General features: G+C 34.1%; 1 protein-coding gene across 1 annotated transcript in view; it reads left to right on the top strand.

Moving 5' to 3' along the window:
- The window catches only part of MLLT3 (MLLT3 super elongation complex subunit), a 310,982-nt gene that overhangs the window by 157,367 nt on the left and 130,590 nt on the right, over positions 1-23,025 (top strand). The window contains exon 2 of the mRNA XM_069088086.1: positions 10,780-10,862. Within this exon, the coding sequence (XP_068944187.1) occupies positions 10,780-10,862 (83 nt within the window). The remainder of the gene's footprint in view (positions 1-10,779; positions 10,863-23,025) is intronic.

Raw genomic sequence — 23,025 nt, 5'->3', positions numbered from 1 at the left:
ATCCATATAGAGTATATTGTGTTATATGATGTTATTGGTCTAAATTTAATTGATGTCACACTGCTTTCTTGTTTCCCAGGCAGTTTTTGTTGAATAGTGAGCCCTTATTCCACTAAGACTTTGGGGAGTTTATTGAATACTATGTTCTCCTATGTAAAACAATGTTCACTTGCTTCTAAATTTTGTGTTCTTAATCTTTGTTTTGATGATTGGTTGGTTCACGACCTTTGTACTGGAAGAGGTCCATAATATGTATGTTCAGCTGTGGCCAGTCATCCCAAAATGAGTTGGGAAAGCTCTACCACAGGTTGAGCACAAATAGTCCATAAGAATATTTGGAGTGAGAGATGTCTCTGAATTTGGGCATCTCACATTACTTTTCAGTTATTGCTTGAAATATAATCTTATATCTGATACTGCTAAGCCTACTTCCTGAAATGCCCTCATGGATTTGTTAGAGCTATTGCTATATAAGAAATAACAAGTTAAAAAATGAAAAGTTAGGGGCGGCTAGGTGGCACAGTGAATAGAGCACCGGCCCTGGAGTCAGGAGGACCTGAGTTCAAATCCAGCCTCAGACACTTAACACAAAAACTAGTCGTGTGACCTTGGGCAAGTCACTTAACCCCAATTGCCCTCCAAAAAGCAAAATTATTTTCTACTAAAAACTAATTAAATTAAGCTTTCAGATGTTAATACCAAGTTCTGCATCTTTACATCTGGTATTGTATAACATTATTATAAATGCTAGCTAAACCATAGAAGTTAAAAAAATTTCATTCTTCATAGGGTGGAGAGGAAACAATTAAAAAAAAATAATTGTTGGTGTGGTTCTAGAGGGTTCACATTTTCTCAAAAACCTTCTAGATATGTCCTATAAGAGCCATGAAACTAAGCCTGTCTATTGTCCCATGTGATTGCCATTTCTTGGGCCATGCTGTTAAAATATCATTAAAAGGGAAAATTTGGATATAAATATACAAAGCTATTTTATTTATAATTTATAAGAATAAAAACTTGAAATCAGAGTTTTTGTGCCCAGTGGTTAAGTATATTATAGGCAAGGTAATATTTTAGGGTATTATAGCAACATCCCATATCCCATGAGAAGAATACAAAGACATGTGGATAAACTTATATCAATCAATAAAAGCAAAATGAACATACTACTAATAATATTCACATTGTCCATTTACTAAAAAATATCATAAAATCATTAATAGCACCTTTTCTACAGATAAAGTATGGCTCCGAAAGCAAATGTAATATTAATGTTCTTAGTAAAAATTATATTACATTTTAATCAAAATATAGTGTGAATTTATGGTATATTCTTATTCCATATTTATTTAGATTATTTGTTTCTTGGCATTTATTATCAATTGTTATTTTAAAATGATAATTGTGAATAAAATTTTGAGTTTTTATGGTCATGCCAAGTATTTCTTAGTTCATTTATTAAGTATCTACTATGTGCCAGCACTTTTATACTGGGGATATAAAAAAAGGACAAAAGACCACCCCTGTTCTCAAGGAGCTCAAAGTGTAATTGGGGAGATAACATGCAAACAACTATGTACAAATTACGTATATGTAAGATAAGTAAGAAATAATCAACAGAAGGAAGGCCCTATCATCAAGAGGAATCAGGAAAAGCTTCTCATAGAAGCTGGGATTTTAGTGGCACTTTAGGAAGCTGGGAGACAGATTTGAGGGAGCAAAATATTCCAAGTTTGGGAAGCAAACAGCTAGTAAAAATGCCTGTAGTCTGTAGATGGAGCAACAGCAAGTTTGGGAGCAATAACAAATTTCCTTTATCTATGTCATGTTTCTAAGGAAACCTAGTGCCTCCTTCCCCTTTCATACTTATCCTTCCTTTTATAAATATTTGGCTTTAACCAGATTTTGTAAGTAGTTCCTTCTCTCAGGATGAGTCTTAAGATCCAAAAGTTACATGCTGAAATGAGGAAAGATAGGTCATTTTGCTTGTTGGTAAGATATCTGTCATGAATAAATGGAACATTTTATTGATAGATTTCCAGTATATTTCTTTTAACATTTCCATGAAGTCAACTTTTGGGCATACATGAAGCTATGCCACATCATGGCGACCTTACTGATTAAATACTCTCTGGAAAAAAAAATCAAAATTCTTATTTTTGCCAGGATTATGAATTTTGCAAGGACATGGTTTATTGTCGTTAGGGTTTGTTTTTGACAAGGCTGTTTTAGATAATCCTGGTCATATTTAACTCCAAGTTTAAATATCTCAGCTAGACTTGTCTGATTTTATAATATCTTTTTTTGGGATAACCCTTAATACTACATTGAGTTTTCTATATAATCCTTCCTTCTTTTGGAGTAGATAAGAGCCCAGAAGTACCCTTGCTTTTAAATTACACATATTACTAAGTATTCCTGATTCTCTCTAATTACCCTTAGAATTTCTTTGTTCTTTCAGTCTCATTAATTTTCCTTATGTGATTGAAGCTAGGCTGTACTCCATTTTTATACTTTTTCTCTACTTCTTATTTCATAGAGATCTTTTCAGATATCCTTGTAATTCTCATACTTTTTGATCATATCCTTAAACCATTTATCAGTCGCTGAATGATGCTTATTTTTAATGTATTTGAATAATTTTTTATATTTTTGACATTGAGAAATCATTTATCATAAAACCTATCTGCAATAACAGATTCTTTCCCACTTGTTTTCCTTTTGATCTTAGCTTAAGCAGCATTACATTTGTCATCATTAACTCCCTTTCCCACTCCTCATTTTTCATTTGTACCATTATAGCCTTTGAGAAATATTTGAGTGCCTGACAGAAAATGCTGTCTAAATCCAGAAAAAGAATTATGGATTTTGAATGCAGATTGAAGCATATTATTTGATCTTTTTCTTTTTTCTTTTCTTTTGTTTGTTTGTTTCTTCTTTCCCATGGTTTTTCCCATTGGTTCTAATTCTTCATTACAACATGATTAATGTGAAAATAGGTTCAATATGAATATATCAGTAGAGCCTATATCAAATTACATGCTGTCTTGAGGTGGGGGAAGGGAGGGATGGGAAGAAAATTTGGAACTTATAATCTTATGGAAGTGAATGTTGAAAATTAAAAATAAGTAAATTTTTAAAAAGATGGGAAATATTTCAGTGACCATAGTGCATTTAATAGTAAGGTATCCTGAATAAATAACCATGTCATTCAGTAGAAAGCTATGGGGCATTTCACGTATCCTATCTTTTTAATTGCTGCAACACTTACCTTCCCTGACTCCTATTTTACTAGATATTTCCTCTTTCAGGCCTTTTTCATAAATTATTTTTCTAAATTTAAGGTGCCTTACAAAACGGTCTTACTTTAGACAAAAAGTCTTTAGACTTAGAGTCTTATCTTAATTACCAACATCTCCTTATCTAGCAAATTTCTCTTGCTAGATTTATTTCTTTTGCATGGTACTGAAGGAAACTATGAGACATAAATATATACATTTTGTGTTTTCCATGCCACTACTGAATATTATTATTAGAATTGTGATGACAGAGGCCATGCCTGGCTAAAAAGACAACAGTACCAAAAGCAGACTTGCCTTATATTATTATTTGCCTTTTAGTAGGAAAATGAAGAGAAATAACCATTTTTTCCTTTTATTTCTTAGAAGCAATTGTAGAGTCAGTCATTCCCTTTTGGTTTTCCTCTCACTTCCAAACAAACACACCTGGGGATTTTTGTTCTTTGCAAAATCTTATATAAAAGTCTAAAAAATTAGACCATGTTTAGGGTTGACATGGTGAGTTTCCCCAAAGTTCTCAAACTTCTAGACACTAGTGAAGCTCATTTGTAGTGCTACTTTACTCCAAAGATAGAAAAAGAACACCAACTATTCTAAGAGACTCTGATGTATAAATTAATTCATGAGAGAGCATAGTTCAAGTCTCTTGAGCTGAAATGGATATTTGGCTGAATATGTTTCAAAGGAAAACAGTGGTAATAATTAGTATGTATAGAGACAGTTCATCTTTTTCCCTTCCCAAAGGGACTTGCACAGTGAATAAAATAAAACCAAAAATTATCAATGGCCATCTTCTTAGCCAAAACATTCAAACTGGTATAACCACCTGGTAGAACAGTTTGAGTTGAAAGTAGAGAGACTTGCCAAGAGTTGCAAAGTTGAGGACAAAACTCTTGCCTCCTGTTATTCCTCAAATTGCTTTCTGTATTTATCTTTAAAAAAATTTTTTTAAAGTTCTGACTTTGAGGAAATGTCTTCTTTTTTTAAAATGCTTTATTAACTTCTGATTAACATCATTCATTTCTGCCAGATTTTGAGTTCAAATTTTCTCCCCGTTTTTCCCCTATCCACACCCCCAAAAAAACCAGTCCCACAGGATATCTCCCCCTCCAATCTGTTCTCTCCCAATCCCTTTCGACTTTTCCAGTGGATCTCAATGCCCCAGTGCCTGTATATCTTATTTACCAATTACATGTAAAATAGTATTGATAATAGTATATATATACACACATATTTGAATATTTGATTTTAAAACTTTGAAATCCATATTCATTCCCTTCCTCCCTTGTCACCCACCCTTACTGGGAAGATAAGCAGTTCAGTATAGGTTGTACATGTGTGGCTAATGCAAAACTATAACATAGTAGATATATTGTAAAAGACTGACTATATTTCCCTCCCTCCTATCCCACCTACCACTTGTTCTGTTCTCTACTTTGATCCCATCCCTTTTCAAAAGTGGGTGCTTCCAACTTCCCTTCCCCCAGCTTGCCCTCCCTTCCATCATCACCCCCCCCCATCCTGTTCCCCCCCTACTCTCCTGGAGGGTGAGATACCCTATTTAGTGTATATATCATTCGCTCCTCAAGCCAAATTCAATGGGAATAAGGTTGACCCATTCCCTTTTGCCTTCCTATTCTTCCCCTCCATTGTAACCATTTCCCCTTGCCTCTTCTATATGAAATAGTTTACTCCATTCTCTGTCTCCCCATCTCCTCTCATTATATTACTCTCTCACCTCTTAATTTCACCTTTTAAGTATCATCCATTTCTGTTAAATTGGTCCTGTGCCCTCTGGCTATGGATACCTATAAACATATATATGCACATTCACATATGTATTCATATGCCCATATACCCTCATATATATATATATATATATATATATATTCCCTTCAACTACTGAGAAAAGATTCATAAGTTACAATTATTGTTTTTCCAGGTAGGAATGTTAATGTTCAACTTTGATAAGTTCCTTATGATTTCTTTTCCCTGTTTACCTTCTCATGCTTCTCTTGCTTCTTGTATCTGAATGTCAAATTTTCTGTTCAACTCTGGTTTTTTCAGCAAGAATGCTTGAAAGTCCTCTATTCCACTGAATGACCATATTTTCCCCTGAAACATGATACTCAGTTTTTCTGGGGTAGGTGACTTTTGGTTTTAATCCCAGCTCCTTTGCCCTCTAGAATATCATATTCCAAGCCCTTCAATCCCTCAGTGTAGAAGCTGCCAGATCCTGTGTTATTCTGATTGTGTTTCCACAATATTGAAATCATTTCTTCCTGGCTGCTTGTAATATTTTCTCTTTGATCTGGGAACTCTGGAACCTGGATATAATATTTCTAGGAGTTTTCTTTTTGGGATTTTTTTCCAAGAGGTGATTGGTAGATTCTTTCATCCTCTATTTTGCCCTCTGTTTCTAAAACATCAGGGCAGTTTTCTTTGAGGACTTCCTGGAGGATGATTTCTAGTTTCTTACTTTGATCATGGTTTTCAGATAGTCCAATAATTTTTAAATTATCTCTCCTGGATCTATTTTCCAGGTCAGTGGTTTTTCCCATGAGATATTTCACATTGCCTTCTATCCTTTCTTTCATCTGTTTGGATCTGTTTAACAGCATCTTGATTTCTCATAAAGTGATTGGCTTCCATTTGCTCCAATCTAATTCTGGAGCCATGATTCTCCTCATTGAGCTTTTGAGATTCTTTTTCCATCTGGCAAATTTGACTTTTTAAGGCATTCTTCTCCTCATTGCCTTTTTGAGCCTCTTTTGCCATTTGAGTCAGTCTGTTTTTTAAGGTGTTATTTTCCTCAGTCAGGCTGTTGACTCTCATTTCATAATTTTCTTGCAACGTTCTCATTTCTCTTCCCAAATTTTCCTCCAATTCTCTTATCTGCTTCTTAAAGGAATTCTGACTTCACTGTCTTCCTCCTGTTCCATGTTTTGATCCTTTTTGTCCCCAACATAGGAGTGTAATGTTGGAATCTTCTGTCTGCTTTGTTTCCTTTGCCTGGTCATGTTGCCCCTCGGTCACTTGACCCCTGGACTTTTTTGCCACAGTAGGGTTCTTCCACCAGACAGGGGAGCTTTCTTCCCAAACACTGGGGTTTTCTCAGCTGCCAGAGGTATTAGATGTGTGCCCTCTCTGAGGTCACCACAAGCTCTGGCAAGCTGGATGCACACCCAAGGACCTCCACCCTAGACCCCAATCCAGATCCAAGCAGGTTGAAGCAAGAGCGATTACCCCTCAGACTGGTGCTTGGTCCCCCTACACTCTTCAGGCCAGGAGCTGAAGCTGCCACATGGCACTGGCTGGCTGTGCCAGTGCCTCAGCAGCTTCTTGCCCTGGGGGCAAAAGCCACGCACTCCCACTTACTTGGTCCCAAAGTCCAGACTGCACTGCCCTCTCACTTTGTCTGCATCTTGTGTTGATAAATCTGGAAACAGCCACAGCTTCTGCTGATCTGGAGTCCCTCAGGTGATGGCTGGTCTGGCCCGCCCTTGGGCTAAAGCCTGTGGGTGGGGCTCGGATCCCAGAGCCTGGCTGGATTCCTGCAGGCCTGCAGGGCTGTCCTCAGCAGGAGGTTAGCTTCTCTGTGTCATTTTGTGGGTTCTGCAGCTCTAAAGTTTGTTTAGAGTCCCCTTTTTACATGGATTGGGGAAGGTGGAAGCTGGAGTGACAGGGAGGTCCTGCTTCTACTCCGCCATCTTGGCCCCGCCCCCCCTTTTTAAAAGCAATTGGGGTTAAGTAACTTGCTCAAGGTTACACAGCCAGGTGTTTCTGGGTGGGTGCTAAGTGTCTGAGCCCGGATTTGATCCCAGGTCATCCCAACTCTGTGGCTGGTGCTCTTACTCACTGTGCTACCTGGCCGCCCCATCCTTTCTTAATACTGATTAGCACTTTCCTTACAAGTTATGGTCTTAGAGCTTGAGAACTGAGAGGCTAAGTGATATGTATAGGACCACACAGTCAGTATATATCAGAGGCCCATGTCTTTCAGCGTTCAACTCAAAATCCTGTCTTTGTCGGTCTTTATTGGTTAAAAATGTATTCCTTCTTAGTTGTTTATTAATTGTATGAGTACAGATGTGTTCTCATTTCTTGGTGTTAAAGGCCATTGATTACAATACAAATTTGCTTATAAAGCCACAGTGTTTCATTTTTAATTTTTTCACTTTATCCATTTTTACTTTATCTTCAGTTAAGTCTAAACATAATTATGTTATAAGTTATGAAAAATTTAAGGAGAGAGTTCACTTTTATATGGGGGTATTAGGGAATAATTCATGGAAGGGGTACTGCCTCAAAAGCAGGAACTTGAGTAGACAAGCAGATGTAAGTAGGAGTCTGTGCCAAGCATGTTATATGGTATATCTGCAAATAGTGAATAGTAAGGAAATAGTTCATTATGGAAGTAATTCATGGAAGGGAATGCTTTATGATTTAATTTATTGTCTATTCTAATTTTTTTATCTTTATATGCCTTTTCAAAATGGTTGAGAAGTTCTTATTGATGATTTGATTTGTAGTCTTTTTGAAAAAGTAAATCAGACACTTCCCCCAATTTAACTTTGTTCTTGGTAGAGAAACTTACATTCAAAGTCACGTTTTACTTGTAAAGTTTGTATTGTGTCATTTAAGTGGGGAGATCCATAGTATTTTATAGATACTTTCTATAGCTATTAAGAGAAAATTGCATTTGAAGGGGATCTAGATATTAATTAGTTCAAATTTGTAAAAAAAAAAATAGTTTATAAGTCATTAAGACATAACATAGTTTAATTCATTTGAAAGGTTTAAAACAGTCGATGACCCTGAGCCATAACATATGTCCATTAATATCTATTCCTTGTAATAGGAATAATTTTTATGCAAAATTGAAAATTAGAATTATGCTGAAGTCATTATACTGAAATATCTGTATGTTTTCTCATGCCTTTAGCAGCCCACAGAATAAACTTTCTTCAAGTGCTATTGGAATGATTAAACATACAAAGGACTTCATGGAAATAAAGTAACCTTGACTTTGGGAATTTCTTTGAATGCATCAGACATCCTGATTATAACTGACATTTGTGTTTGGGGATACCATTAATACTTGTTTTATTTTCTAATTTTCTGATTGTATGGAAAAATAGTTTGAAATATCCTTTTCACTAGCAATGACAATATTAATTTGATTGCTGTCCCATAACTGGAAAGAAAAGTATCCAGCAGCAGCATTACTCATGAGAAGGTTGACAGGGAGGAAGATGAAATATGTCAAGGGCCACCTAGATAAACTAGACTATGTGAGGCACACAGCAATTTGATTAGTGTGACCCCAATGTACAAGTTGGGGAGGTGAAAAAAGTAAATCTTCCATTCAGTCCCTGGTATACCATAGCATGGTAACTTGCTAGAAGCTTGTCCAATTGTGATAACATATTTATGTGGTGATAAGGGTGACTTAAAAAAATTGTTTTAGTTAATGAAAATCTGTCTTTCCTCTTACATTTTGCCTTCACCAGCACCCCAACTGGAAAAAAAATCCTACCCCCAATCCTTGTAGCATGTGTACACACACACACACACACACACACACACACATATAGTGAAGCAAAGCAAATTCCTACATGTGCCATATCTAGAATATATACATCTCAATCTGCCCTCTAAGTATATCATGTCTCAGTCAGGAAAGTCATGCCATATTTTACCTTGAGTATTATGGAATCCAGGTTGTTCATTTCACTGATCAGAGTTATTAAGTCTTTTAAAGTAGTTTGTCTTTACAAAATTTTGTATAATTGTTTCCCCACTTCACTTTACATCACTTGTCCCAGGCTTCTCAGAAACCATTCAGTAAGGATTTATTGATTGTTATTAGGTTCATGGGTATAGTTACAATTCAAGGTATTCCTTTCTTTGCTTGGTATTAATGGGGAAGAAAGCTGTTCCTATTTCCTCCACATACACATATAAAGTTCCTTTATGACTCAAGAATCTTGTCTCCAGAGATATTGGATCTATATGGAGTCTCTCTCTTGTTGTTAATCACAGCATCTTTGGGGTGATGTCTTGATTTGCATGTGAATTGGATTTAAGTGAGGCAGAGTTGTGCAAAGTCATCAGCCTCCCTCATTTCTCAGGAGTCATTGGAGTCCAGTGGCAAGACAAAGGTCAAGATACTGGCAGCAAATCTTTCCCCTTAGAATATAAAGTTCTTTAGTACAAGGATTATTTTTGCCTAGTGCTCCCTAGTGCTTAGCACCTTGCCTAATATATAACTGCTTGTTAAATTGAAGAATTGGGAGAATGATGACAGTTGGTTGAATAATAATCTACATAAATTTTTGTAACATATTATTTTATTCTAACTTAAGCACCCCAGCATCCCCAGGGTGGCTGCCAACACAGGTTCTTAGATCTGCTTTGTTAAAGGAAAGCAACTCAAAATGGGTTAACAAGTTTACTTTAATCAGTCAAATATGTATCGTTTACCTAGTTCAGGGAAAAAGGTCAGCACCCTGAACTTCAGAGTATACAGACAGAATTATCAGGACAGAGAAACAGATCAAGTAGACAGGTTTCCAAACTGTCCAACCATTACATCCATACCAAATCAACATCTGGGTTTTTCAAAACTGCGGGGGCTCTCAACAATGGCTTCCCAGAGTTTCATCTGATCAAATCACAGAACACTTCTCAAAGTGAGCCCCAAAACAAAGCCTCAAATCAGGGTGTATATAGCCTGCTCCTGGCTCAGAGAATGTAACAACCTTCTGGACCCACTGGCCAATCAAAAAGTATCTATTGAAAAACAAGCCTCCCACCCCAGGTTCCAGGTGCACTTTAGCCTAGGGGCAGGGAAGATCTTAAAAATTTACATTCCCAATACAACTTCTTGGGGACCTTTGCTATAATAAAAATGAGAAGGCAAATGTGTAGCAATATTTAAAGCAATAAACATTAAGCAATAATATTGTAGCAATAAACCTTTGTGTAAAGAATAGTTATCCCTTCTACATCATGGGGAAGGAGGGGCACAGTGCCCCTGCAAGTAAAATATTTTGGCTCTCCTTTTGTACCAGAGAACTTTGAATTATGGTATTAAAGGATAAAAGATATTGATATCATCCAATACTATATATACACATATATAATATATCTATATATATTTATTTTATTCATTTCTGAGTTTCTAAACTTTTTATATGTCATCTGTGGCTTCTGCAAACCTCTCCGCAAATTCCCATATATTTTCCTATGCTGGCATGATACATTGAAACTATGTCGAGGAAAATTGTGATATGGAAGGGATTTCTTTGAAATCATTAGAAATGAACCCAAGGGGTAAGATTGATTAAGGTACTGGGCAAGTGGGTTAGAATTGTGGAAAGGTGCTTGATGGGTCAGGAAATTATTTATTTTTATTTTAAAATAAAAGTTCTGTTTTTCTTTATTCATGTATTTCTTTTTTTCCCCCATGTTGCAGTGTGCAAAGATCCACCTTACAAAGTAGAAGAATCTGGGTATGCTGGTTTCATTTTGCCAATTGAGGTTTATTTTAAAAACAAGGTATGTAGCATTCACTTATTATGTCAGTCTATGGAAAACCCCTTTGAAACTCTGTTGAATGATTTATTATATAATAATGATACAGCTGTTTTGATGTGCAAATATTTTAATTACCAGAATATTTTAAATCAAATCCAATTTAATTTTTTTCCAATGGGAGTACTGTATAGCATTATCTATAATCAGGAATAGAAAATTAAGTTTCTAGAGTAGGAGAAAATTTTTAATTTTGTCTTTTTCTCAGCTTTTTAATCTTTGAAAGTAGGAAAAATCAATAATTCTTCTGAAGAATCATTTTGTAGAAGAAAAATTTATTGCATGTGTGTGATAAGGAAAGTGGAAGTTAGATTTTTATTCTTGAAACTTAGCATTGTTTCATCTCATCATAATACCAGCCCTATTTGAATTTTGTTTGGGAAAGAACCATCTCTGGTGTCTGATATTTAGCTGGAAGGAGTATATTGAATGTATATACACTTATTACAGTGTAAGATGTTAACAGATTGAAAATTACCTTAAGAATTATTCTAAATTATCTACAATCTCATGGAATATAGCCTAAAAAGTTTTCTATTTTTCCTTTGCCTACAAAGTTGCTCTAGCTCACAGAGCTTGTTCTCTTAGGTTTAGAAAATATTCACACAGTGTATTTAGGGTTATCATCAGGAAATATGTGTCTTAACAGTTGTGAATTTTGGTTATAGAAGGTTCAGAACATTTTGATATTTAGAAATAGATTTCCCTCATATTTTATTCCAAACTAGGGTAAAGAAAGCACTTTTTAGATTTTTTTTTGAAAGCACATATAATAAGAATGTTACAATGATGATTCCTTATATTTGAATATCACTTTTGGTACTTAAGATAGAATGCATTCTTTGAGTTGTCATGCCAATAATAGCTTGTAGATTGATTTGCACATCAAATTAAAATTTGTTCATTTTTTCATCTTTGATTCTTTTTGATTGTGTGAAGACCTCTCTGCTTGCTCCTCCTTTCCATCCATCCTACATAGCAGTGCTATTCAATCCATCAAATCAGATCAATTTTCCTGTTATGTAGATTAGATCATAGCATTTCTTTGATCATAAAACTTCAGTAATACCCCATTGCCTAATGAATAAAGTCTAATATCCTTAGCTTGGATTTCATGGGTGGCCAAAGTATGTCTATGTACCTTTCCAGTTTTATCTCTTGCTATTCCCCTTTACACATCCCATGTTTCAGCCAGACTGGATGGCTCATCATTTTCTGATAATAACATTTCTGACCCACATACCTTTTATGTTTCCCTGTTTTTGCTAATATCAGTTACTATATCTTAGAAACTTATTTCTTCTTTATTCCTTGAGAGAGTGTAGGTGTTTAATATTTTCATAGTAGGTGTTTAATATTTGTTAAATTTGATTTGATAGTAATAATGATAATAGTAGCTAAAATTTATATAACACCTACTTTGTGCCAAGCACTTTGCAGTTTGTTATTACATTTGATCCCTACAACTACCCTGGCAGGTGCTATCATTATCAATATTTCACACAAGAAGAAACTGAGGCAAACAGAAGTTAAGTGACTTACCCAGGGCCATAAAGCTAATAAGTGTCGGAGTCTGAATTTGAACTCAGGTCTTTTCTGACTCCAGACCCCATTCTCTACTCACTCCTGAGCCATTTAACTGGCCCAATCAAGAGAATAGATGGGAATCCTAACCACTCTTCATAGTGTTACTCTTTCATTATGTCCTCCTTGAAATCTTTCCTAGTTTTTTTTTTCCAGAAGCTAGCTCTGCTTCCCTCTGAATGATGATCTCACTTTTTTTTAACCATTCATGCATTTATATCACTTCCCCTTTGTATTATAAATATTTTCTTACATTTCTTGTTTCCTTTATTAGATGGTTAATTCCAAGAGCATGCAAAGTGGGTCATTTTCAATTACTGTTCCCATCTGGGTCTAGCACAATATCATCTAGTGTAGTGCTTAGTATTTGTTGATTGAATAACTGATTGTAGTGCTTTTTAATCCAGATATATTTTTTAAGCAATTGGGGTTAAGTAACTTGCTCAAGGTTACACAGCCAGTTATTTTGTGTGGGTGCCAAGTATCTGAGGCTGGAACTGATCCCGGGTCTCCCAACTCTGGGGCCAGCGCTCTTACTCACTGTGCCACCTGGCCACCCAAGATCAAGATATTTTGATATAAACAGCATTTTTACCAGTAGTACACTGAACCTTTGATGCTTTGAATTTTCATTTGGGTCATTATATTTATGTGATGCTCAATGTAAAGAGATGACCCAGTGTTCTTGAATACCCTATAGCCTAGTAAGAAGCATGTCATAATCTGGGTCTATTGTTTAGGACCTCTTGTAACAAAGTGTGGAGAGGCTTGGAAAGTTGTTTACTGTGTGATGGTTTGCTTTTGTTTTTGTTTTGACCATAGCATCTTATGAAGAATACCTACTCAATGTGGAGAGGTTATAATTTCTATGGTAGAGGTGTCCCAAATCACAAAAACTCATAGCTGAAAGGGACTTTAGAAGCCATCTACTCCAAATGTCTCTTCCATAGCAACCCTGGCAAGTTCATCCACCCCTGACTGAATATCTTTGGTGAGATATTCACTCATTTCCAGGGAAGACAGGCCATTTCACTTAATAACATCACTAATAGGGGAATGGCAGCAGAATAGAGTGTTTGAGAAAGATTGGACAGAGGTATAATTACCAAGGTTTAGCTACCGATTAAATGTAGGGAGAGAGAAAGAAAAATCAAGATCACAGATTTGGAACTTCAGTAATATGGAGTGTAGTTTTGGTACTTAGATACAGAAATTCATTAGAAATAGTAGGTTTTGTGGTAAAGGTCACTTTTGTGACTAATCAAGTTATTTAAACTGTGTTTTATTTTCTCCATCTGTAAAATGAGGTGTTTGAACTTGTTTAATTGTTTCAGTTGTGTCCAACTCTTTATGACCTCATTTGATTTTCTCTCAGTAAAGATATTCGAGCAGTTTGTCATTTCCTTCTCTGGTTCATTTTACAGATGCAAAAACTGAGGCAAATAGGGTTAAAGTGAGTTACTTAGGATCATACAGCTACTAAGTGTCTGAAGCCATATTTGAACTGACTCCAAGCCTAGCACCCTAGCCACTATGCCACCTTGATGCCTCAAGAATATAATTCTTTTTTCTCATGTCCTGTGTAGGGTTTGAACCAGGTAAACTCTAAATTCCCCAAAGTTATAAATGTCATGATCATGTAAAGAAAACTTCATAGCCACTCTGTCCATTTTATATTTTTATCTCTGCAACTTTCCACCTTACACTGATGTGTATGGCTATTAGGTATTGAAGAGGTATTAATAGAAAACAACTTATTAGCATCGAGGGACAAGACAATATTTCATTGTTTCGTTGGATATTTCCTTTAAGACCTTTTTAAAAAATATTCACACATTTGACAGCTTATATAGAAATTAGAATTATTTTAAAGTTTTTTTTTTAAATTAGTGAGCATTTATAGCCTTCCTATCCTTTTTTTCCCCTACTGGTGTTAGGGTGAGAAAAAAGAAGAAAAACAAAACCCTTATAAAATATTCTTAGTTTTATAAAACAAATAACCATAACCATATTGGTCACATCTAAAAATCTGTATCTCATTTTTTGTGTTTGATCCATCACCTGTCAGGAGCTGGGTAGTAATAATAGTACTCAGAGTTCTTAAATCACTCAAAGTTGTTGGTTTTTACATTATTCCTTAGTTCCCTTGGTTCTGCTCACTTCATTATGCAGCATTTCATACCAATCTGTCCTTATCTCTTTGAGACCATCTTTTCCCTTATTTTTTGCAGAATGATAGTTTTCCTTCCTTCCTTCCTTTTTTCCCCTTCCCCTTCTCCTTTTCATTTTCTCCTCTCCCTCTCTCCCTTCCTTGGAAATCACGATTAAATGACTTGCCCCAATATCACACAATTTAGTAAGTGTTTGAGGAGAATTTGAACTCTGGTCCTCCTTACTTCAGGGCAAGTGCTTATCCAGTGTGCCACCTAGCTACCCTGGCATGATAATATTTCATTATATTCCTATATCATGGTATTTTCAGCCATCCTCCAATTTATGGGGATTCCTTTAATTTATAACTTTTGCCATCGTAAAAAGAGCTGTTATAAATATTTTTGCATATGTATAATTCTTTCTTCTTTTTCTCTTTGGGGTATTGGCATAGTAGTCATATTATTGGGTCAAATAGCATAAGACCAGTTTAGTAACTTTTGGGGCAAAAGTTGCAAATTGCTTTCCCAAAAATCTGGTACTGCCAAAAATGTGAACTAATTCATGTCTAGGATAGCAGTTAATTAATACTATATGGCTATTTTCCTATTGTTTTTCCTGCAATTCTCATCTTTCTTTTTTGCAAACTTTTTCGATTTAATGGATTTAAAAAGGAATCTCTGAATTTGTTTTTCTTTCTTTTTTCTAATTAGTAGTGATTTGGATAATTTTTCATACATAGCTTTGATTTTTTTCCCTTAAGAATTGATTCCTCATTTATTGGTTGGGCAATGGCTCTTATTCTTAATGTTTCAGTCATTTCATAGATCTTGGAAACAAGACCTTTATAAAAAAAATCTTGCTGCAAAGATTTTCAGTTAAATATCTCTGCTCTAATCTTAAGTACATTAGTTTTGGTTGTGTAAAAACAAATTTTATGTGATCACTATTATTTGTTTAATCTTCTGTAATTATCTATGTCCCTCATTGAATCAAGAATTCTTTTCATATCCCTAGATCTAAAAGGTAATTTCTTCCTTATTCCTTTGATTTGTTTATGATGTTCCCTTTTAAATCTGGATACTTCATCCATTTGAAACTTATATTAGCTTATGATATGAGGCTTTGGTCTCTGATACTGCTTTCCAGTTTGTAAAGTAGTGAGCCTTTCCCTCATTAATTGGGTGTATGGGCTTTGGGTTTATTGAACACTACACTAATGGAACTTTTGTAAACGCTGAAAGATATTGGTCAATGCCCAGTTTCTGCCATACAGCTTTCCAGCTTTCCAAAGATTTTTTTCCAAATAATGAATTCTTACCTCTAAAACTTAATGCATTTGTCAAGCACAAGGTTACTTTAGTCATTTTACTGCTTCAAATTATATATCTATTCTGTTCCATTGTTCTACCTTTCTATTTCCTAGCCAGTGCCAGATAGTGTTGGTAATTACTGCCTTATAACATAGTTTAAGATCTGGTACTGCCATATTTACACATTTTTTTCATTAGTTTCTTTGATATTTGCCTTTTGTTCTCCCAACTGAATTTTTTTCTAAATCAGTAAAACAATTTTTTTTAGTAATTTAATGGGGATAGCATTGACTATATAAATTAGTTTGGGTAAAGGTGTCATTTTTATTATATTGGCCCTACATATCCATGAACAATTAATGTTTCTCCAATTATTTAAATCTGATTTTATGTGTGTAAAAGTTTTTTTTTTAATAATTGTGTTCCTGGGTTTGTTTTAGCAGTTGTAATCTCAGGTATTTTATATTGTATAGTTATTTTAAATGGGGTATCTTTTACTTACTCTTCTTGTAGGGTTTTGTTTGTGATATCTAGGAATGCTGATGACTGATGTACATTTATTTTATTTCTTGCTTCTTTGCCAAAATTATTATTTCAATGAACATTTTAGTTGAGAATCTTTGGGATTTTCCAAGTATATCATCATATTGTCCACAAAAACATTATAGTTTTATTACTTCATTTCCTATTCTGTTTCCTTCTATTTCTTTTTCTTCTCTTCTTGCTATTGCTAGGATTTTCAATACAATATTGAATATTATTGGTGACAATGGATGTCCTTATTTCACACCTACTCCTACTGGGGAGGCTTCTAGCTCATTCCCATTACAAATAATGTTTGCTGATGTTTTTAGGTAAATGTTTTTAAATCAATTTAAGGAGAAATCCATTTATGCATATACTTTTAAGTGTTTTTAATAGAAATGTGTGTTGTACTTTATCAAGCTTTTCTGCATCTGTTAATATAATTACATGATTTATACTACTTTTATTATTGATATAATCAATTATGTTAATAGTTTTCTTTATGTTAACCATCCTTGCATTTCTGGTATAAATCATACTTGGTCATATTGTATAATCTTTGTAATTTTTGAGCTAGTATATTATTTCAGATTTTTTCATCCATATTCTTTAATGAAATTGGTCATGATTTTCTTTTTCTGTTTTTACTTTTCCTGTTTTAGGTGTTCATATATTCTTTTTTCATGAAAGGGATTTTATAGGATCCCTTCTTTGACTATTATAACAAATAATTTATTTGACATTAGAATAAACTGGTGTCTAGATGATTGAGAGAATTCACTTGTAAATCCATCTGGTCTTGGTGTTTTTTCTTCATCTTTAATTTTTAGGATTTATAATTTAGGGTTTAATTGGCAATTTTTGGCTCTTTTTCTATTTTCTTTAATTCAATGCTAAACTCATTGATCTGATCTTTTTCTATTTTATTTATAAAAGTATTTAGAAATATACATTTTCCTCTGATTACTTCTTTTGCTTTATCCCATAGGTTTTGTTTTGCTGTATCATTATTGTCATTCTGTTTAATAAAATTATTGATTGTTTCTATGATTTCTTCTTTAACTGACTCATTCTTTTTAAGATTGCGCTGTTTAGTTTCCAATCAGTTTTAAACGTATGTTTCTGTGGTCCCTTACTAAATATGATTTTTATTGCATTGTGATTGGACAAGGTTGCTTTTTAATTAAGTTTTTCTCCTTTTAAGTATAAAATCTTAATACCTCCATATATGTTCAGTCTTTGTAAAGGTATCATGAGCCTCTGAGAAAAAGGTCTTCCCTTTCAATTCTCTTCAGATGTCCATCATATGTAGCTTACTTAAAATTCTATTCACTTCCTTGTCTTCTTGTTTTTTTTTTTAAATTTAATTTTAGATTTACATAATTCTGAGAGGGGAAAATTAAAGTCCCCAACTATTATAATATGACTGTTATTTCTACCCATAATTAATAAATTTTTTTAAAATTTAGATGCTTTTATTTGCTGCATATAGATTTTGTATTGATATGACTTCATTGTCTTTGGTATTTTTTTCAAAATATAGTTACCTTGTTTATCTCTTTTAATTAAATTTATTTTAGCTTTAACTTTGTCTGAGATCATGATTGCTACCCCTGCTTTTTTGTGTTAGCTGAAGCATAGTTAATTCTAGTCCAGCCTTTTATTTTAACTCTGTATGTATTTCTTATTTTTAAATGTCTTGTAAGCAAGATTCCCATTTTTATTCCATTCTGATATCCATTTTGCTTTTTTTGGGTGAATTTGATATCATTCACGAAGTATAATTACTATTTGTGTATTTCCCTCAATCCCTTTCTCCCTCCCCCTTACTATTATCTTTCTCAGTCTTTCTTTTTACTTTATTGTTCCTTACTAGTCTAGTTTACTTCTAGCCACTACTTCCCTATTCCACACACTAAAGAATCACTTTGTTATGATCTCCTCTTATCCTCCTGTTTATTATTCTATACACCTTTCTAAAAGTCCCTCTCTTATCCTGATCCCTTGTCCTGGTATTTCTTTACATCCTCTTATTTCTTTATAAATTTAGAAGACTTTTTTTTAAATCCTTTTAGATGTATATGTTGTTCCTTCTTATATCCAAATCTGATGAGAGTGAGATTCTAGTACTACCAGCCCTTCGCTCTCACTTGCTTCCTCAATATCAGTTCTTCCTTCCATACCTCATTTGTATAATTATTCATTTTTATCTTTTCCAACCCAATTTTATTTTATTTTTTAGAATCATCCCATCATATTCAAGTCAGTCCCTACCTTTCTTTCAAACTATTCAAGTAATTATGACAGTCTTAAGAATACTGATAACATTTTCACATATAATATATAAAGTTTGGTCTTACTGAATCCTTTAATGTTTTTCTTATATTTTTCCAGTTCTTATATAAAATTTTTCAGTGATTAATGGGCTTTTTGCCCCAAATACCTGAAAGTAATTTAGTTCATAATTTTTTTCCCCTTTCAGGATTATACTCAACTTTGCTGTGTAAGGAATTTTTTTCACAACCTCACTCCTTTTGCTCTTTGAAATATAACATTCTAAGACCATAGGTCTTTTAGTATAGAAGCTGCTTGGTGTTGCAAAATCATAATTGTAACTCTTCAGTATTTTGTTTTTTTCCCCTTGTTGCTTGTAATATTTTCTCCTTAACCTGGGAACTCTGAAACTTGGCTATGATATTACTTTAATTTTTTTTTAACTGGAATCTCTTTCAGTGGGTGGCTTTTCCTTAATAATTTATGGTTAATATTATATTGAGATTCTTTTTTTGTTCATTACTTCCAGTTAGTCCAAATATTCTTATGTTGTCTCTTTCTCAATCTTTTCTCCAGGTGGGTTGTTTTTCTAATGAAATGTTTCATAGTCTCTTCTATTTTTTCATTCTTTTGTTTTATTATTTCTTGGTGTCTTATGATATCATTAACTTCCCCTTGCCCAATTCTAGTTTGCAAGGAGTTATTTTCTTCCTTAAGATTTTGTATCTCTTCTAATTGTTTAACTTTCTTTTCATAATTTTCTTGATTTTCTTGGGTTGCTTTTATTTTTTTCCCTAATTTTTCCTTAATTTTCTTATTTGATTTTTGAAGTTCTTTTTAAGTTCTTCCAAGAACTCTTTTTGGGCTTGTCACCATTTGATATTTGTCTTTAGGGTAGGAATGGCTTTTTTTTTTAAACTCACTACCTTCTTTAAATATGAACCCAGGTCTTTTTATACTGTAATAGCTATCTATGGTTGGGTTATTCTCCATTATTTACTGATTTTTATTTTTATTTTGTTTTATTTTATTTTTAGTAGTTTATTATTGTAATCAGATTTTATTCCCAAATTGTGAGTAATGGTGCCCTAAGCTTTGGGTCCTTTTTACTGTTTTTTTCCCCCTGAATTCTGTCAGGTGCCTTGGTCACTCCTCTCCTTCCCTAAGTCATATCTAGGACCCTCAGTCACATTTTCTTTCTCTCCACTGGGCATGTGTTCACCCCTCCTTGGCCACACTCCTTCCTTGGGATCACCTTTGGTCAGCACCACTAGGCCTCACTTCAGTAGACAAAGGAGGGTCATTCAGTCTTCCTTTATTCAGCAATCTAATCCCCATTCTGTTCCTAGATAAAAATTCCTGAGGTAAAAGTTTCTGAAGCCTAGGTTCATATCCCAGAAATAGTTGCTTGTTATTTCAGAGGTGTTTGCATCTCACTCAGTCTAAATCTCAACCTCTGGAGCTTCTGTCTTTCTTGAAATACTTTCAAGTTGTCTTAGAAGGGCATGCTCTTTACCCCTTTATTTTTGCTGCTGTTTGTTCCCTTTGAGGTGATATTCTGTCTTTTTGTGGAGGAAATTTGGAGAGCCTGGTATTTTCTGACTTACTCTACCAACCTTCTAGAATGCCTCTATATTTTGTGTTATGTCCTACTTATTGATCTTAAAAAGAAAAATCTGAAAAGAATTTGGTAGCATAAGTTATTTTTACATGATTGACTCTTGTAATATCAATTACGGATACATTTTTTCCCCTAAATTTCATATGAAGTTGACAATAAGATTACATTGTCCATGGGTAAAACCTATCATTAGCTTTTTCCATTCTTACCACAAGGTTGCTGATCATCACTGGAGTCATGAAATTGCCTTGCTTTCATCTGAACAATTGGCTTAAGTACTCTCCCAGAATGTATAGCTCTCTACAAGACAGGTATAGCAGAAGGCATTTGGTTTTAATTTAAAACAGTATTATTCGTCAGGGCATTTTCAGTTATGTTTTTGTTTGAATGAGGTAATTTTAAAAACATTTTTCAAAAAGTAATTATTTCCTATTTCAAATCAAAAGAAAATAAAATCAATCTTGGAGTTTTCTCTTCTGCATGATTTCAGAAAGATTGGGGTAGTCAGGTGGCACAGTGAGTAGGAGTGCTGGTCCCAGAGTCAGGAGACTTGGGATCGGTTCTGGTCTCAGATACTTAACACCCACACAAAATAAGTGGCCATGTAATGTTGAGCAAGTTACTTAACCCCAATTGCTTTAAAAAAAGTTTAAAGATTGAGATGATGATGATGGCAATGATAATTATAATAATGTAAATTTTATGTAGCATTTTAAAGTTTGCAAAATCCTTTAGAAATACTATTTTATTGCATCCTAGCAACTACACTGGAAGGTATAGATGAGGAAAACAGACAAAAATTAAGTGAATTGCTCCCTGTCATAAAACTAGTGTCGTGGGTAGATTTGTATTCTGCTTTGCCTTACTCCAAGTCTGGCTTTCAGTCTCCTTTCCCACATGATTCCCTCTACTACATGGTACAAAGGGAAGGGGGAAGAGAAGAGAAGAAGCATTTATATTGTGTCCACTATGTGCCTGGCACTGTGCTAAGAGCTTTTCATCAATATTATCTCATTTGATCTTCACAACAGCTCTGTGAGATAGGTGCTATTATTATTCTCATTTTACAGTTGAGGAAACTGAGATAAACATAGGTTAAGTGATTTGCCCAGGTTCACAGGGTTAAGTAAGTATCTGAGGTTGGATTTAAACTCAGATCTTCCTGACTCCATGCCCAGCACTCTATCCACTATGCTACCTGTTACCTTTATTAGGTAAGGGATACCAGTATTCATAAACTCTTGTTCATTTTCCGAAGACTTTTTATCTCAGTAAAGCAAAAGTTCTATTATCTATCATTTCTTTAGTGTGCATATTTACTTTCCTAACATTAGTTAAAATACTTTGAGTATAGTTTTTTTGAGGCTATAGACAAAACCATTGTGTTCAATATTCTTGTGATGCTACTCTCAGCATTTAACTAAGCTGATCTTCATTCAGCAGATATTATAGCAACAGACTCCCAAATCTTTCCAGCTTGGTAGAATAAGCCTGATCTTATTTTCCACCAAATTAGCCTTTGAAAACTCAGGGTCATCTTAATTCTGCTATAGTGCCTTGAAATACAACTTTGGTACAGGAATGAGTTTAGCCTCTCAAAGATAGAAAGGAAATTTAATCAATTGTCTATTCTGTATTAGACTTGAAATATGCACATATAAAGAATAATTTTATTTCTAATTAGAAACAACTTGTTTGAGTTGATATCCCTGTAGAATTTCTCTGAAGTTCTATTATTTGAAATCATTTCACTTTTTGTTCTTTATGCTTAATTACAAGATAGCTTTATCTTTAAAGTATCCTTTTTATGTTTTACACTTAATTTTTATTACATTATTCTTAATTATAAGTAAACAAATTTTGACATAAAAAATGAATTCCAAATTCTCTCTTCTTCCCTCTGTCTCTTCCCTCATCCTTGAGAAGCCATACAATTTGATTTGAACTATAAATTTGCAGATTTACTGACTTTATTCTAAGATTGTATATGAAACTCCAAGAGTCATAGTATTTTTTCCCCAAATTGCATATTTCAAAATTCAAGATTTCCTTTTGACTTTATTCATCCACAGGTAATTTTCTTTGTTCTTAAATAGTTAGGGATTATCTTTTTCCTTTCTTGCTAGAAATGAACAATCTCAAATAGTGAGACCTTAGAAAACAATCTTATTTAATATTTATATGTACACTAAGACAGGCAGAAGCTACAAGTCAAATAGATACATGGATTTGGCCTATCTTCATATCAAAATTATCTTTTCTCTTATTTGTTTTAGTAGACTCTACAACATGTTTTATGGGATTCTCAAATTCTCAAAGCCTTCAGTTTTAGTCTTTCCTTTTATGACACTTGAATGACTATTCAGCAGTAAATTAATATACTTTTTAAAGCACTTACTATATGCCAGACTTTATATTAAGAACTGGAGATACAAAGAAAGGCAAAAGATAGGCCCTGTCATCAAAGATCTCTCAACCTAGTGGTGGAGACAATTTGCCAATAATTGTGGAAATATGCTCTCCCTCTCCCTCTCTCTCTCTCTCTCTCTCTCTTTCTCTCTGTCTCTCTCTCTCTCTCTGTTTCTCTCTCTCTCTCTCTCTGTCTCTCTGTCTCTCTGTCTTTCTGTCTCTGTCTCTCTCTCATACATACACACAGGAT

The sequence above is a fragment of the Petaurus breviceps genome, unplaced genomic scaffold, assembly GCF_028583685.1.
Source record: "Petaurus breviceps papuanus isolate PSGF00001 unplaced genomic scaffold, PetGlider_PUasm1.0 184, whole genome shotgun sequence".
Taxonomy (NCBI): Eukaryota; Metazoa; Chordata; class Mammalia; order Diprotodontia; family Petauridae; genus Petaurus; species Petaurus breviceps.
Note: the sequence above shows the minus strand (reverse complement) of the source record. Positions and strands in the feature narration are given on the sequence as shown.